This window comes from Passer montanus, unplaced genomic scaffold, assembly GCF_014805655.1.
Source record: "Passer montanus isolate IOZ18808 unplaced genomic scaffold, ASM1480565v1 scaffold95, whole genome shotgun sequence".
In the NCBI taxonomy this organism is placed as follows: domain Eukaryota; kingdom Metazoa; phylum Chordata; class Aves; order Passeriformes; family Passeridae; genus Passer; species Passer montanus.
The window spans coordinates 2,091,503-2,107,486 of NW_024374923.1; the positions used below are offsets into that span (position 1 = coordinate 2,091,503).

At 44.8% G+C, this 15,984-nt stretch overlaps 2 protein-coding genes across 4 annotated transcripts in view; both read left to right on the forward strand.

Annotated features, from left to right (window-relative positions):
- SETD7 (SET domain containing 7, histone lysine methyltransferase) overlaps positions 1-6,418 on the forward strand; it is a 36,329-nt gene extending 29,911 nt beyond the window's left edge. Inside the window, exons 9-10 of the mRNA XM_039696093.1 lie at positions 42-223; positions 591-6,418. Of these exons, the coding sequence (XP_039552027.1) occupies positions 42-222 (181 nt within the window). The 3' untranslated portion in view covers position 223; positions 591-6,418. The remainder of the gene's footprint in view (positions 1-41; positions 224-590) is intronic.
- A 2,137-nt stretch (positions 6,419-8,555) lies between these two features.
- LOC120496036 lies at positions 8,556-13,739 on the forward strand. Of its 3 annotated transcripts, XM_039696073.1 has the most exons (7): positions 8,556-8,909; positions 9,304-9,554; positions 10,459-10,518; positions 11,198-11,329; positions 12,130-12,276; positions 13,084-13,144; positions 13,316-13,739. In XM_039696073.1, exons 2-7 carry the CDS (start codon positions 9,390-9,392, stop codon positions 13,417-13,419), a joined length of 669 nt encoding a protein of 222 aa, XP_039552007.1. In that variant the 5' UTR covers positions 8,556-8,909; positions 9,304-9,389; the 3' UTR covers positions 13,420-13,739. The 3 variants fall into 3 exon arrangements, with proteins under 3 accessions (XP_039552007.1, XP_039552005.1, XP_039552006.1); XM_039696071.1 differs by lacking the exon at positions 8,556-8,909 and having other exon boundaries at positions 8,929-9,554; XM_039696072.1 differs by lacking the exons at positions 8,556-8,909; positions 11,198-11,329 and having other exon boundaries at positions 8,929-9,554.
- The last annotated feature ends 2,245 nt before the right edge of the window (positions 13,740-15,984 follow it).

The window sequence follows — 15,984 nt, forward strand, 5'->3', positions numbered from 1 at the left end:
TGAATTGACAGCTGAGCCTAGCAAAGATGTTTTTTTCCTAGGTTTGTTCATCCTCGTTTTGGGCCCATCAAGTGTATCCGTACCATCAGGGCTGTGGAGAAGGATGAGGAGTTGACAGTGGCTTATGGGTACGATCACAATCCTGTGGGGCAGAATGGGCCTGAAGCCCCAGAGTGGTACCAGCTGGAACTGAAAGCTTTCCAGGCTGCCCAGCAAAAGTGACATGAATGGAATTTTTGGAACATTTTTGCTCATGTTTTTAAATACTTACGAGGTGGACTCAAGCCTGCTAATTCAGTATCAAATTATGCAGTATTGCTCTGAAGTGAGTAAATTCTGGAACTGCAGGAGGGGCTGGCAGAGTATGTGAATTGACAGCTGAGCCTAGCAAAGATGTTTTTTTCCTAGGTTTGTTCATCCTCGTTTTGGGCCCATCAAGTGTATCCGTACCATCAGGGCTGTGGAGAAGGATGAGGAGTTGACAGTGGCTTATGGGTACGATCACAATCCTGTGGGGCAGAATGGGCCTGAAGCCCCAGAGTGGTACCAGCTGGAACTGAAAGCTTTCCAGGCTGCCCAGCAAAAGTGACATGGGAGCACCTTCTCCGTTCAGCAAACTGAAACAGAAACTTGGATCTATGCACTACCTTTATACTGAAAACTGGACAACCAGGGATTGTTCATGCTGTTGCGTCATAATCTTGCATTCTGTGTTAAGAGATAAGTTCCTTGGATACTAACTAGGTTTGACTGTGTTACTCATAGCAGATTTAAAAATTAGCTAGCATTGCACCAGTCTTATCTGAAGAAATTATTTAATATTCTATACAAGATGTGGTATTCTTTGGTAGCTTCTGCTTTTGCACCATATGCAAAGATGACCAAAAGACTAGAAAGAACCTAAATTGGGTGTATTGTTCACTTTTAGTCAGCAGACTTAGTGTTGCTCTCTACCTGCCTAGGCATTATTGCGCAACTGCATTTTGCATATATGCCACTTGTGATGATAACAGTAATATTTTGATATTCTCTAATAGTAGCATAATTTTGCCTTTTTAAACCTTTGATCTGAATCTTGCAATGGAGCAGTTTATTTATTAGCATATAGGAGGCTGGGTTTTAATTCCCCTTTCCTCTTGTCTGAACGTTGTTCTTTCTACAAATCCTCTTTTGCAGGATAAAATCCTTTCTAATTAGTGGAAGGGCTTGTGTGTGTGTGTGAGAGTGCTGTGTGTTGGTTTCTGTGGCTCTCTAAATAGTATAGCAACATGTCTAAACCTAATATTTATCTAGCCTGCACGGCTGGCTTATTTTATTTAATTTATTATTATGACATGCAAATGAAGCTGTTCTTTGCATGAAGATTTTGTGAAAAGGAGAAAACGGACTTGCTATTGAAAGACTTCCAGAAGTAAATGTTCTGGAAGGCAAGCGTATTACTTGCATCCATGTTCATGAGTTGGTTTGTGTATTTCACCTGTTCCAGTGGCCAGTTCTCAAGGCAAAAGATGCTTGGATCTCCCATGGATTCTCTGAAAGCAGGTGCATGTATTTGGGGGCAGGCTGTAGTCCTTGGTGAGGGAGAGCTGTATCTTTTCACTTGATGTTCACTTGATGGAACAACATAGCCTTATAGCCATCTTTTAGTAGTTCTGGTTTATGACACAGTGAATTAATATAATATGAGGTATCAAAAGAAGATTTTTTTAAATAAAAGATATTAAAAGATTGTTTTTGAAAGAAAAACAATGAATGTAAAAATATCACTCGATGCTCATATTTATAAACAGCAGTCAATCCATAGCTTTTTTGCAGCCAGCAGTGGGGGCTTGTGAATATTCATCTGCAGGGCTGTATTCTGGGGTTTTCAAGAGTAGGGAAGTTGTGTGGTTTTTCAGATACTGTACCGGTCTTGCCTAATGCTATATAAGAGAGAAATCATGCATTGTCTTGGTCTGGATACTGGAGCCTTTCTGGGACTCTGATGTTCTCTTTTGGGTTTAGCAGTTTAGGAAAAACTCAGATGCATTTGCAACACTTTCTTTAAATGTTTGTAGTTTTAAAAAGTTTGTATATATGTAACATAAATGATCTGGGAATCAGATCTACCTTTCTATTGCGACACATTTTGGTTGCTTGCTTGAATTGTTGGAGGCATGTGGCTGTCTGGGGAGCTGGGCAGGGAGAATGTGCTGGGTACCTGCAGGTAGAAGGATGAGACTGCTGTTACATGCAGTCTGAGAATCCTTGCTTTGGTACCTGAGGAAAGTTAGGAATTACTCCTAACAGTCCGGGCTCTGTTTAGTCCCTGTGGCTGCTCACAAACATTTTCCATCTCCTCATCATTTCAGTTTGCACAGAAGTTGCTGTGTATGTGTGCTGAGGTGGGGGACAGGCAGGCTCAGGGTAACACTTTCAGCAGTGATCTGCACATGAGCTGTGACACCTCCCAGCTGCACATGCTGGACACTCAGGTCACAGCTCTGCACCTCATCCACGGCAGAGGTGACAGGCCAGGGACTCACCTGAGTGTGCAGAGACACAACCAACCTCACACGTGATGGAGAGTTGGCATAGGTCAGTCAGCTGCTCAGCTTCACTAAATGATTCTCAAAAAGAAATATGCATGACTTATCTGTCCCTGCCTGCCCATGGGTCATTACTTCAGGTTATCAGCTACTTGCAGGAAAGCCTCTGGTAGGGAGCTCTTACTTGTATATTGGGAATTATTGTGCCAGGATCATGAAGTTTGCAAAGCTGAGGCTTGAATTTAGGTACAGGAAAGAACAGAGGGAAGACGTGATTGAACCCTGCTGGGAATGGATAGTAACTCCTTCCACATTCTTGGTAACCTGCTTTGGACTGCTGGCCTCTCTGTGCTCACTGAGGAATTGTGTTTAAAATGTTTTGATCTCTAGAGCTCCCTTGCCTTCATTTCTGATCAGTCTCTGATTCCTCTGCTAATTTCCTGTGTGGAGTTGCTTATGTTTTAATAGATTTGTCAGTCTTCATATTACCTGATTTTGAGATAAATAGAATATAGGTGCTCTTTGTGCATCAGGCTTGAAGATTGTATCCTAAAATAGGGAAATTCTAGGGAAAAAAAGGCACTCTGGTGTCCTGTGTCTTCTCAAAAAAATTGGTGAGAGTCAAGCAGATTCTTTTGTACACATGTGTAGCCTGGTAGGTAGCATGCCGCAGCTGTGGCTCCTGTCTCTGTTATCTCTGCTGTCCTCAGCTCTGTAAAATCTGTTGGTCCTTCTCTAGTTCCCTTCTTCAGCGACCAACCTTCTGTAAAAGTTGTGATTACGGAGCTGCTTTGGCTTGACTCAGGACCAAGCCTTTTAACTCTTCTTTGTTTTCTCTCTCTTCCTGGTCTGTTAGAGTGGAGATGGCTTTTGCCACTGGGTGATGAAAGAGCTGTGTGGCCTTCAGAGGTGTGAGCTGGCATCCCCTGGTTAAAACACAGGTTAGTTACAGAACTCCAAATAATGCCTTAACTTGGTCAGTGCGTTGCAGCTCAGTTTCTGGGGCTCACTAGAGAGCAAGACCAGCTTCATAAAGTTCCTCATTGGTAGTGTGATGACATCCATAGACACAAGACCCACACCCAGCTATGGTTTTCCTTTGGGGCAGAGGAAGCATCACCTTGCACAGCAATCTTCTTGGGTCTGTAGGATGCAGCTGACTACTGGTGAATATGCAATAAGTAAAGAAGCTCCACTTCTTAGAGTCTGGCCAAAGACCTTTCCTGTCAGTACAGAAGCTGGGAGGAGAGCTGATGCCTGTCAGCTGAGCCTGAGTGAGTGGCTAGCTCTCAGGATATGCATTGTGACTAAAGAATAGCATAAGAAAACCTGGAATTGCTGCATTTTTCAGGTACAGATCAGTTCCCAAAATCTGCCTTTGGTCTGGCAGTACTGCACGTGGCTTCTCCATGATGAGAAGGTTACTTGAGCTTCTTTATGAGAATCCTGTATTATGCTGTATTAGAGGCTGCTGATGATCTCTTTAAAAAAAAAAAAAAAGAAATCTGAAGTGGATCTTCCTGTGATGGCAGCACAGGGTTTTGTCACCAGGAATACAGAGGCTTTGTTTTCTGGAAGTGGCTACTCTTGGAGATGAGAGCCAGAAAAGTTGCAGCTGAGAGCTGCCTGCTCCTGGGGTCACTCCACTGGATAAGAAGGAAGGAAAAGGGCTTAGGCCATGTACAGGGTGTCTGAAGTTGAGTCTTGTACTATAATTTTACTTTTGGGGATCCTGATTTTCTTTTCCGGCAAAGGCTTTTTATTCCCTTATTTAAAAAAATTATAAAATACTTACCCTACATAAATACCTGTAAATTTTGACTGCTGAAAAAGTCAAAGGAGATACATGGAAATGGCTTTTCAGCTGTGAGAGTATTTTGACTTTTTCTGCAGTTGCCATGATACCTCCTAGTATCTCCTGGGATGGTCCATGCTTTTAATAAGGTGAAGCTCCCGGGGAGGTTCTGGGAGGCCCTGGGGTGAGGCTGCATGTTTTGGGAGTGACTAGGCAAGCTTCTCCTTGGCACAGCCTTTCCAGATGCAGAAGTGTTGCACACAGGTGGCAGGGGTCCTGTAGCATGTTGCTAGAAGCAGCATGCTACAAGAAGCAAGAGCTCTGTCAGGGATTTCTCACCCTCTGTCAGACATTGGAGGAGCAGAGTAGCCAACATATCCCATCTGCTAAGAGAAATTCAGAAGTTATGGAAATTGGCACTTTTTTGTTTCCTTCCCAGCTGTTGCTCTTGTCCTCAGTCAAACCAGTGCTCACCACTTGGGCTGTGCCAGTGGGTGGAGCAGTGTTGCTTCTGTCCCAGGTAGACCTCTGTGATTTGTGTCCTTTCACTCCTTTTGATGGTCTTTAGGAAAATGCTGCTGTTGTGATGAGGTAACATTACACAGAGCCAAGTATCTGCTGCTTTGTTCTCCTGTGGCCCAGCAGAATTGCTGGAGCTGTGGGTGCCTGAGGGCTTCACCTCCAAGCACTTAAAAAAAACAAATTGCTTTGGAAACAGTGGTACTGAAGTATCTTCTTACATGCTGGGGTGCTGCCTGTTCCTCACTTCTGCTGCACTGCTGTGTGCCAGGGGCATCCAGGCAAGGAAAGCAGGTGTGGGAGCAGCTTCATCTGCAAGTGGAAATGAGCTTCACCTGCAGTGAACTTGTTCCTTGTGCTTCATGTCATGGAAACATGAGAACTGTATTTTTGGACAAAGAATTTCTAAGCAGTCTTATAAGGGATTTTTTTTTAAGGAAAAAGAAAAGGTGCAAGATTAAGTGCATGTTTATTTGTCCCAGATCAAAGGTTTTGAACACTAAGGTCACTCTGTCTTGAGTGGACCCTCCTCTGTCTGCAGGCAGTAGAACTTCCTGCGCTTTTTCTCTTTACCATTTTACTGTAACTCTTTTTTTCCCCTAGGAGAAATACCTGTACAAAAATTATAAGCAATTAAATATTCAAGCCATAAAATCATGATTGTGGGATGGCCTGCTTCACGAGTTTTAACATTTCTATGTAAAATGATGTTTGTATGAAATATTTTCATGGTAGAAAGAATATTTAAACAAAAAAGCTGTAGTAAGATCTAAACCAGATTTAAAGGGGTGTCTTTTTGTAGGATGCAAGTGTAATTGAATACCAGTAAGTAGATAATTTTTTTTTTAGGGGAGATGCAACAAATGATCCTTAAAATTACAAATGGTCATTTCTGCTATTTGGGGAAGTATTTATGCAGCATTACATGCAGCTGCCATAAATAATTGCAGTAGCAAGGCTAGTCACATTTTCAAGACGTACCTCTCAGCTTCCCTTCCTGATACCTTACAAACGACCCATCCCTCCTTCCTGTAGATCCCCTTCTAGAAAACTTTTCCTACTGCAGCTGTAACAAGCTTAACTCTGAGCTAAGAACCAGACTAAAATTGTGTATTACTTAACAGTTTCTGCTGGGCCTTCTGCTATTTTAATACTCTTTAGCCCATACTTACTGGGTGTCTCTGTTCTGAAGAACTAAGTGCTAAAGAATAATCTTTGGGGTAAGCTTATACATGTGGTAACAGTTAACCCCGGAGTATTCAACTTGTGTACAGTACTTGATAGGTGTTTTATGACATTTGTACTCGAACTATGAGCCTTACTGAACACCTGTAAGTTTATTCATGACTTTTAAAAAATGGATAACTCTAAGAAAGATGTTTACATGACTGATGTTTGCCCTTCTTTCATGTTATGAATGGGGTTTTTATAGTGTGTTTGGGCGTATGTGCAAGGAAGCAAGAAAAGTGTTTCTGGGGAAAAACAGACTTGACAAACATTTGTAATAAGTGAATTTTAAAGATTGCTTTAATTGCGCTATGAAGGCAATGCAAAAATAAAATATTCAACAGAAAAACGTTCTTTCTCTTCGTTATTTGTGTGTCACAGTTTTGGGCATCCTCTGACCTCTCCCCCTTCCTTGTGTCCTGTGTGACCAGTTTTTGCTGATGCACAGGAGCAGGATTTCACACAGTTAAACACATCTAGGCCACGTAATGTAAATAGTGAATGAACACCTGACACCACTTGTTTTTTTCTGTCACCTCTGCTGCTTTTCTTACTTGTCTTTTTCAATGCAGGTAACACGGGCATCAGTTGTATTGTGGTATGGAAGAACATCCCACCCAAATTGTTCTTTTAAAGTGTGGTGTATTTTCCTCTGAGGTAGTGGGAAGGTGCAACAGGGTGCCTTCCAGCCAGGTAACCTATTCCTCTGTCTCCTGATTCCATGTACACATCCTAGGTGAGTGGTGGAAGGGGGCAGTGCTTTCAGTGCCTGGCTGCCTTCCCCTTCTGTGTGATCACAACTGGCTGAGGTAACTGAGCCTCTCCTGCCTGTGCTGTGTGTAGGTGTGCAAAGATTGTGCCTTCCCCTCTCTGCAAGGGTGCAGAAGTGACACTGCCACTTGAACCTTCACAGTGGTAAGGGCTGGGAGGACAATGGGTGCTTGGTGCATGTTTGCAGGGTGTGTGGAAGATGACCCTGGGATTGTAGACGGTGCCATGTGCTGGCTTCACCCACCCTGGCTGTGTTCCTGTCTGGCCCTGGTGTAATAACCAGTACCCTGTGGAGGTGCAGTGGGTTTATTTAAAGAAAATATATCTGACCTGTAACATCTCTCAGGATCTTTCCTGTGTTTCTGCCTAGTCCTCCTGCGGCTTTCCATGGAATATCTTGTGCTTCCCTTTAGGCTCTGAGATGCAGAGAAGTCAAGAGAAGCTGCAGAAAAGAAGGGCACTGGTGAGTTTTTAGAGAAGCAAGAGCATACGCAGGCAACTGTGCCTGTGAATGAGCAGCTGCTGGATTTTGCAACTCCCTTCACTGAGCCTGGTGCACTGCTGCTTCATTCTTTGCCTTCCATGATCTGCACAGGACTGAAGCAGAGTGAGGGTATTCAGCTTTGTTGCTTCTCAGCATCTGTGCTACACGTATGCTGTATGCTGAGACCTGTGAGCTGATTTCTTAAAAATGTTTCAGGGATACGTAGGCTTTAGTGGTGTGCTTGTTAGGATTTGGCTGGCAGTGCTTGGGGGGGATGTTAGAATCATAGAATTGTTGATTCATCAAGGTTGGAAGAGACATTCAATGTCAACCAGTCCAACCTTCCACCTCCCACTACCCCTGTAACCCCTAAACCACATCGCCCAGATGATTTTTTAACACTTCCAGGGATCATGTCTCCACTGCCTCCCTGGAAAACCTATTCTAACACATAACTGCCCTAACAGTGAAAATTGTTTCTAATATCTAATCTGAATTTTCCCTGTCTCAGTTGAAGGCCATTTTCTCTGGTCCTCTCACTGCAGACACAGCAGGACAGACTGATGCCCACCTTACTAGGTCCTTCCTTAAGGAAGGACCTACACTGTAGAGTGATGGGGATCTCCCTGAACCTTCTCCTGAGACTGAACAACCCCAGCTCCCTCAAACATAAGATGTGCTTTCTACAGCTTTCATGAGCTTTCTTGCCCTTCTCTGGACACAAAGCAGCACCTCAAAATCCTTTTTGAAAGTGGATGGCACACAACTGTGCGCAACACTTGGGTTGTGGCCTCACCAGTGCTAAGTAAGGGGATAATCAGTTCCCTGGTCCTGTTGTCTTCTTTATCCCAGACACAGGCCAGGATTCCCTTGGCTCCTTAGCTACCTGAGCACACACTTGCTCATTCTGTATCAACAGCACTCCCAAGCTCTTTTCAGTCGAGCAGCACAGGTTCTTTTGCTTTTTCCAACAGAGAGTGGGCGCCGATGTGCCAGGGGAAGCTTTGCCTGCCAATCTAAAGAACTGACCACACTAGTCATTAACAACATGTATGGGGTTTCATGGAATCTTACAACGTGGCTTAGACTGGGAGAGATCTTAGAGATCATCTAGTTCCACTCCCCAACCACGGGCAGGAGCACCTTCTACTAGACCAGGTTGCTCAGAACCCAATCCAGCCTGGCCTTCAGCACTTCCAGGAATGTCGCATCCAATAAGACCTCTGAGCAACCTGCGCCACCTTCCTCAACTCACGGTGTTGTACTGTATATCGTGTGAAGCAGCAGTTACAGCGGCAGGGGAGAAAAAAACAAAAAAAAGAGAGAAAAAAGGCTCGGTCGTTGTGGGGCAGGGATGGGTGGAAGGCCCAGTCCCGGCAGCCCGAGGGTGTCCGGGGCGGGGCGGCCGCTCCCGGCTCCCGGCGAGGCGGGAGGAGGAGCCCCGTCCCTGCGTGGGTCCCAGCCCCGCGAAGGCTCTGCCAGAAGGGTCTCCCAAAAGGGTCTCCCAGTCTCGCCGGCGTTTTTGACACAGGCTCCGAACTGCCTTCCCCGGAGCGGAGCAGGAGCGCTCCCGGCGCCGCTGCAGGTGAGGGCGCGGCGGGCGCGGCCCTTCCCGGCCGGCGGGATCGGAATGGAACCAGGGGACACGAGGGAGCTGGAGGTGGAGCCGCCCCTGGAGAGGGGCTGCGGTGAGGGGCAGCAGCCACAGGGAGTATCGGGCTCGGTGCTGGCCGCCCCAAGGGACCCTCTGTGGGCAGCAGAAGCCCCGGAGGGAGCGGTCAGCGCCGGGTCTGAGGGGACGATGGCGCGTTCCGCTCCAGAGCCCCAGGGAATGGTGTCGCGGTCACCTGGCCACAGCAGCCGCAGGAATCTCCCAAAAGGCCGCTGGCCTTGGGACACTGAGCAGTGAGCTCTGTGCTCCCGGTGCCGAGCGCCAGGCGATGCCGTGTGGATGATCCCGATCTCTCTCTCCTGCCTAGGAAGAGCCATTATTCCCCGACCCTGGAAGCCCTGGTGCAGCTCGCCGGTCTCCGTGTTCGGGGGTTTATGCGGGAATCAGAGCAGAATGGATCGGTATCGGTATTTCATTTTTAACCAGAGGAACATGGTCGTGCTGGGGATGTTCCAGATTGCCTTCAGCACCGTCTGTGTCACCAGTGGGGTCATAGATGGCGTTTTCAGGACCGAGTCTGAGCTGGCCAAAACCAGAGCTCCAGTTTGGGCTGGCATGGTAAACTTCTGCTATGTTTTCTATGCTTTGTTTTGCAGTGTTTTTTTTGTTTTTTTGGTTTTTTTCCCCACTGCTACCTACTAGTACTCATATTAGGGGTAGGAGGGAAGCCGAGATTTCTTGCCAGCTCTTCCATTTTATGCTTGGAACTCAATTAATAAAAGTTTCCTTGTAATGGTGTAGACAGAAGAGTGCAAACAGACTTTCATCTGAAGGAACTAAATTAAATACTTTTCTGCTGGATGATGTAGAAAATGAGGCATAGTGACAATTGTCAGGGGTTTTTTTGCAGAAGCATAGTGACCACAGAGAGGCCACCAAAGATTAGGAGGGGAACACCTCATCCTCTATTCAGGTAGATGAATATCTGTGTGCTGATCTCTGTCCCACAGCACAGTGCCCCTAATTTTGTTACTACAGAGAGGAGTGGGCAAGAGGTGTCCCTGCTCCCTGGCTTTCAGCACCCTGATTCACCCCGCTGAGCCATTCTACAAGGCAATTACACTGAAGAGCTCTTTCCAGGCCAGAGGCTGCTTATTTCCTTTCATTACTATATTTCTTTCCTTTACAAGATGCATGTGCACAAAGCCATGTGCATTTTTAGAACCTGAAATCAGACTTATTCAATCAGTTTCATTATTTTGCCCAACCCACAAAGCTCTGATCAGCAGTAGCAAGGCTGTGTGGGTAGAAAGTGGGCAGGATGCATGTCTCCCATGTCCTGCATCCAGGAGATGCTGCAGAGGAAAACAAGAAATGAGCAATTCTCTTCCCATTTCTGATGCAGCAGTTACTCTGATCCGAACTGAAAACGCTTTTTATTATGTTTCATTACTCTGTAGCAGTTTGTCTTCCGAATCTGACACAAGTCTCCCAAGCTGCCATCTCCTTTTGTGCTCTGCAGGTGATGGGAATCCCAGGCGTCCTGGCTTTGTTCTCCTCGCAGAGGAAGAATCCAGTTCTTGTAAGCTGGAGGGGCAGATGGGTGTTTGTGTGTATGGGGCAGGGGCAAACTGTTGGGGCAATGTTTGAGGAGGGAATGAGCTGACTGGTCCTCCTGCAGAATTAAGAGCTTATTTCTTTATCTTCACAAAATTAAGAATTCAGAGCTTATTTCTTTGAGTTATCTTCACAAAAGCTGCTGTCTTTATAACCAAGAGGAGGATGCAGTGTTACCTTGCCTTCTGCCGCAGCAGACAGGCACCGGGCCTAATAAAAAGCAAAACTCTGTAAAAAAAACTTCATTTCAATGCTTTTCTTTTGGTGGTCCTTCATGTTGTTAAGCACTGTGTACACTAAAATTTGAAATGAGTTAAGAGGTTTGCATTTCCTAGGTAGGTTTCTCCAGCCGTGTAAACTCCAGGGGGGGGATATTGTATGTAAATTAGAGATCTCTAAGGCAAAGTCTTTAAGTAGCAGGTCTTTAAGTACCTCTTCAGGACTCAGCTGTAACTCAGAAACTCAGTGTGATGAAAACCTCTACTTCTCTGTGTTTGGCTTCTGAGTGGCTGCTGCTTCTGGGGATGCTGTAGTGTTATGGAAGGTCAGAGGCTACCATACAAGTTGTAATGCTTGTATTTGCCCAAGAGCAGCTTTGATTCCTGCTCCCTTCTTTTTCTCACTAAAATTCTCCGTCTGTCTAGGTGCATGTACTGATAGTTTGTTCCATAATCTCTTGTGTTGCCATCTTCATTGTAATAGTTTATAGCTCCCTCACACTGAACTATGGTGAAGAGGAGGAGCTGAGTTCTGCCCCAGTCCATGTTATCCATACTGTAAGTATTGATATCATGATTATTACTGGGGAGCATGCCACCCTTAATCTGCAGGCAGTGCCAGTGTGGCTGACAAACAGAACCAGACTTCTGTGAGGGGTGACACTAGGTCAGGTTGGCTGCTTTTGCTTCTTAGTGCCAAGGGGTGGTGTGGGCTGAGCCATGAAAAATACTGGTGCTGCTCAGGGAAAAGTGCTGAGAGTGTCCCTGACCTGGTTTGAGAAAGTGGTTGCAAGGCTGGAATCTTTCCAACAAGCACCTCAGGTGGTGGAGTTACAGCAGTTACAGGTCAGCTGGTTAAACCTGGTGTTGGTTCAAGTGTATCCTCCACAGTGAAGCTGCAGAGAAGGAATGAAGCCCTTTTGTATCTCCAGTCTACAAGCAATTGATTGCTGGGGTGGGGGCGTAAAGGCATTCCAGAGAGATGAAGCTGATAATTGTTTTATTGCAGGACAAATCAAAATGCCTGACTGCTATAAGGTGCAGTGCAGCAAGACACTGTTTCTCATACTCAGTTTGAAGAAGAGCAGCCATTCCTTAAGTTTTTATTCATTGTTAAACCCAAACCCAGTGCGATTGCATAGCATCTCACATTTAATCAGCAGCCTTATTTCACTGTTGGCTCTATTTAAGGCTCATACTTGGTTTGTTTTTCAGAACACAGAAAAATCTTAAGTAACGCTGACTATGAATCAATCTCCTATCAGGCAATCACAGCATTCTTGCAGTCATTAGACTATTTTTTGGTGGAGAGTGTCACTTTTTGAATGTGGCTTTAGCGTCTCCTTTTTTGTTTGCAGAGGTTCATACTCAATGCAGTTGTCAAGGGGGCTAACATAGCCATGCTGGCTGTGTCCATCTGCAGTGCCTTTTCTGTGCTGGCCATGGCTTACTTGGGATGCCGGAGCCTTCCGTGCTGCTCCTGCTATGACAGTGTAACTGGGATGGTGAGTGAGTAGCCCAGGGCACAGGTTTATTTCTGCTCAGTGTTGGTGGGAAGGGAAGAAACCTGGGAGAAGGTGTGTTTTTCTCCAGTAAACCTAGTCTGAGCTCCTACCTCAGTCATGCAGGGCTAATTCTAAGAAATTAAATGGGATATTAGAAGGGTTTTGTATATTTTTTCCTTTAAAGGAAAAAAATCTCTCTCTTATTTACAGTCTCATGTAAGATCTAATATAAATTATCTCTATTTTGCAAACTATTTATGCTGAAGCTACTGTGGCCCCATTTCCCATAAATTCCTGCTATCCTCAAAAACTGTTCCTCTCATCTTTAAGCCACCAGTTGATTCTGGTGCAGCATTACAAAGACTCACTGGTACTTACATGCTGGAACTTCAAATCCAGTAATGAGAGTATCTCCAGTGCTGTGTGTGCAGTGTTGGGGTGCTGACACACATAATTTACTCCTCATCCGTAAAGATTCGGCCTCAGGTAGTGGGGCCCACAACATCTCTGCTAAGTGAGCTCAGTAAATAAATAAATACCAACTGCTTCTCTGCTAGAGCAGTTCTGAATCTGTGTTACTAAACATGTGCATCCGACCATTTGGTTTGGTAAGGAATTAAAGGATGTAGGCCACGAGGCAGCTGTTCCTGACTAAAGTCACCAAGTGGGTAACATGAGGCTGCTTTAAACTTTCAAACTAAAACATGTTAGGAGGCATGGACTGCACAGACTTTTAAAATAAGTTCAGGTGTATCTTCTTGAACAAATTTCCAGGGGAGGTATTTGATGGTGCTTTTTTTTCTGTAGGAATGGTTGCAGCCTAATGAGGACCAAAATCAGTCTGTGGAAATGATTTGTGCTGTAGAAAGTGAGTAACTCTTTTGCCTCCATGTATCTGCATGATCACCAGGGGTGAGAAAGGAACATCCTGAATAAGGTTTACATCCCAGGCCAAAATCCTGATTACCAAAAGGAACTCAGGATTTTGTGCAAACATCTATACCATGTTTAATGGTTTTCACTTTCTTTTCTCACACAGGCCCCGTGGGGAGAATTTTTAACTTCACAGATCGGTTTCCAGCCCAGGATGTAGATGCAGAAGAAGACACATCCAAACCTCCACCATTTATCAGAATGACTTGAAAAAGTGGCCAAACATTGTGTTCAAATGTGGCAGGAGAGATGCAGTAAGTTCCTAATCTTAAAAGATCGTCATGGACTTTTCCTTGGCCATTTGAAAAACACACAGAGAGTGAACTAGTGAATGCCCAGCACTGAGCAGAGACCACAGTGCAGAGGGAAACATCTGCAGCTGATTTTGAACTTTCAGACTTCGTACAGTGAAAATACCTCATTGCTTCTGGAAAGTGACAGCATTTTTTAATCTGGCTTTTGTACTTAAATCATGTCTTATTTCACTAGAATTCATAATGTAATTTGTGTAGCAGTGCTACCCTTAGGCATTTAAATATTAAATACAATTCCTTTTTCTTCAACTGCTGTCTTGATTTCTCCCTCTTGCTGCATGAATTATTTGGATGATAATGAAGGATGCACTTCATCCTTGAGTTTCAGAGTTCCTTTTCTTCTTGGTAGGAATGGGGACACGTAAAGTTTTATATGAAACCTTAATAGCACTATTCAGGTACCCCTGTCAAAATGTGGCTGCTGTGGGGCATACATGTGTCAGTACTATTAGTTTTAGCACTGAATTGTAACTATAGAGTGTGGCAGGAACTGGAGCTGCAATAGCTCCTCTTATGAAGTAACTTGAATACTCTAAATTTAGTTCAAGTTTTCCTATTTCAACTTTGTAGATTGAAAGTTTAAAAGAAATCCTTATTTTAGGGCCTATTCTGCTAAAAGTTATTACAGATCTAGAAAAAGTTTTTTTGTTGTATTTTCTCTAGACCAAGAAAGCTTCCAGTCAGGTTCTGTCATCTCCTGAAGTACATAGAATGCCCATATGTCCTTTATGTTTCACTTTTAGGTGAATGTCAAGTGTTTATCTTGCAGGCATTGAGCAGGGAGTGGCAGATGACTTAACCCTTGGTGCAGATTAACACAGCATTTGAACAGGGCCTGGAAAGTAAGTTCCTATTTGAGAAAGTGGGTAGTGGGATAAGTGATACTCAGCATGAGGCATGGAACTCCAGGAATGATCTCGTATCAGGCTTCTGTAATTGCAGCAAGTAATGTGCCTTTCATGGTCCCAAGAGAAGAGTTGTTCTTGATTTATTTTTTTCTCTAAGACTGAAGTCCTTTTCATAATGCTGGTAAAGGGAGTCCAATACCCAAATTGCTTTAAACCAAAGAGGGTGGGTTTAGATTAGATATTGGGAAGAATTTTTTTGCTGTGGGGGTGGTAAGACACTGGCACAGATTGTCCAGAGAAGCTGTGTATGCCCTGTCACTGGAAGCTCGAGGCCAGGTTGGATGGGGCTCTGAGCAGCCTGGTCTGGTGGGAGCTGTGCCTGCCTGTGGTAGAGGGGTCAGAACAAGGTGATCTTTAAGGTCACCTCCAAACAATCCTATGATTCTTCAGCAAAGATGTTACACAGCTTTTTTTTTTTTAATCCTCAACAGAGAAATACTCTTAGTCACATATTGAGGAAGTCCCAGTGAACTTTGGCACCCCTCTGTGTGTAAGGTGCTTGCCAAGTGTACCTGTTGCTGACTTTAACCCTTAAAATTATTATGTCTGGGAATATCTCAGATTGAGAGAGCAGCCCCAACCACCAGGCTCCCTCCACACCCCTTCTCAGGTCACATATTGCTTCCACCACTGCCCAGCTTCAGCCAGGGAAGTTGTCCCCAGCTTTGGATCCTTGGGCCAGCAGCTTAACTTGGGCTTGCAGGTCCTACTCTGGCAACTGGAGGCTTAATTTTATGTGTCACAGTAGCCAAATTCTTCCTGACTTTGGTTCTAAATACCTTCATTACCTTGCCTGCAGGGACACATAATGGTTGAGGCTGGAATGGATGTCTGGGGATCACCTAGTGCAATCCCATCCTGTGTGAACCAAAACACAGCTGGTGGCTTGTTCATTTGAAGGTGTTAATATATGAATTGCTTTAATATATTAATTCAAATGTTGTGATTCAAAATGGGATGCTGTGCTCTTTCCTCTGAAATAGTGCCTGTCAACGGGCATCAAAGCACCCAGTGTAACTGCTCTCCCTGTCCTCAGATGCTTCTGGCAGAGCTCCACACCATCTGCAGTGAAATGCTGGGGAGTTTCCTCTTGTTTAACACAAACTGCTGTTCTTGTAATGAAAAGAAAGTCAGACACCCTCACAGGGTGCTGGGCTCACTGATAGCTGAAAGCAGTGGCTCTGGTCAGTCTAAAACAGATATTGAACTGCTACAATTGCATTGCTCAGCCTCTGCATAATTTCTAGGAGTTATGGTCCCATCCTGAAGTGCTGTTCCATAACCAGTCCTTGCAGTGTGATGTACTTGCAGAATTCCACAGCATTTGTCTGCTGGTTGAACAGGGCAATTTGCTTTTACTCTGAGTGTGCAGAGCAGCACATCACCAGTCCTTTTTCAAATGCTGTGCTGCTTCCATTGGCTCAGGCAGATAATTCCTGGGATGAGGCTGGCAGTGCCACCACAGCTGCTGCAGGTCAGGTTCTCCTGGCACAGCTCTGGGACACAATCCAAGTGTGAAAGGCTTTGAAAGCCTTTGATGTGGCATTAGGTGA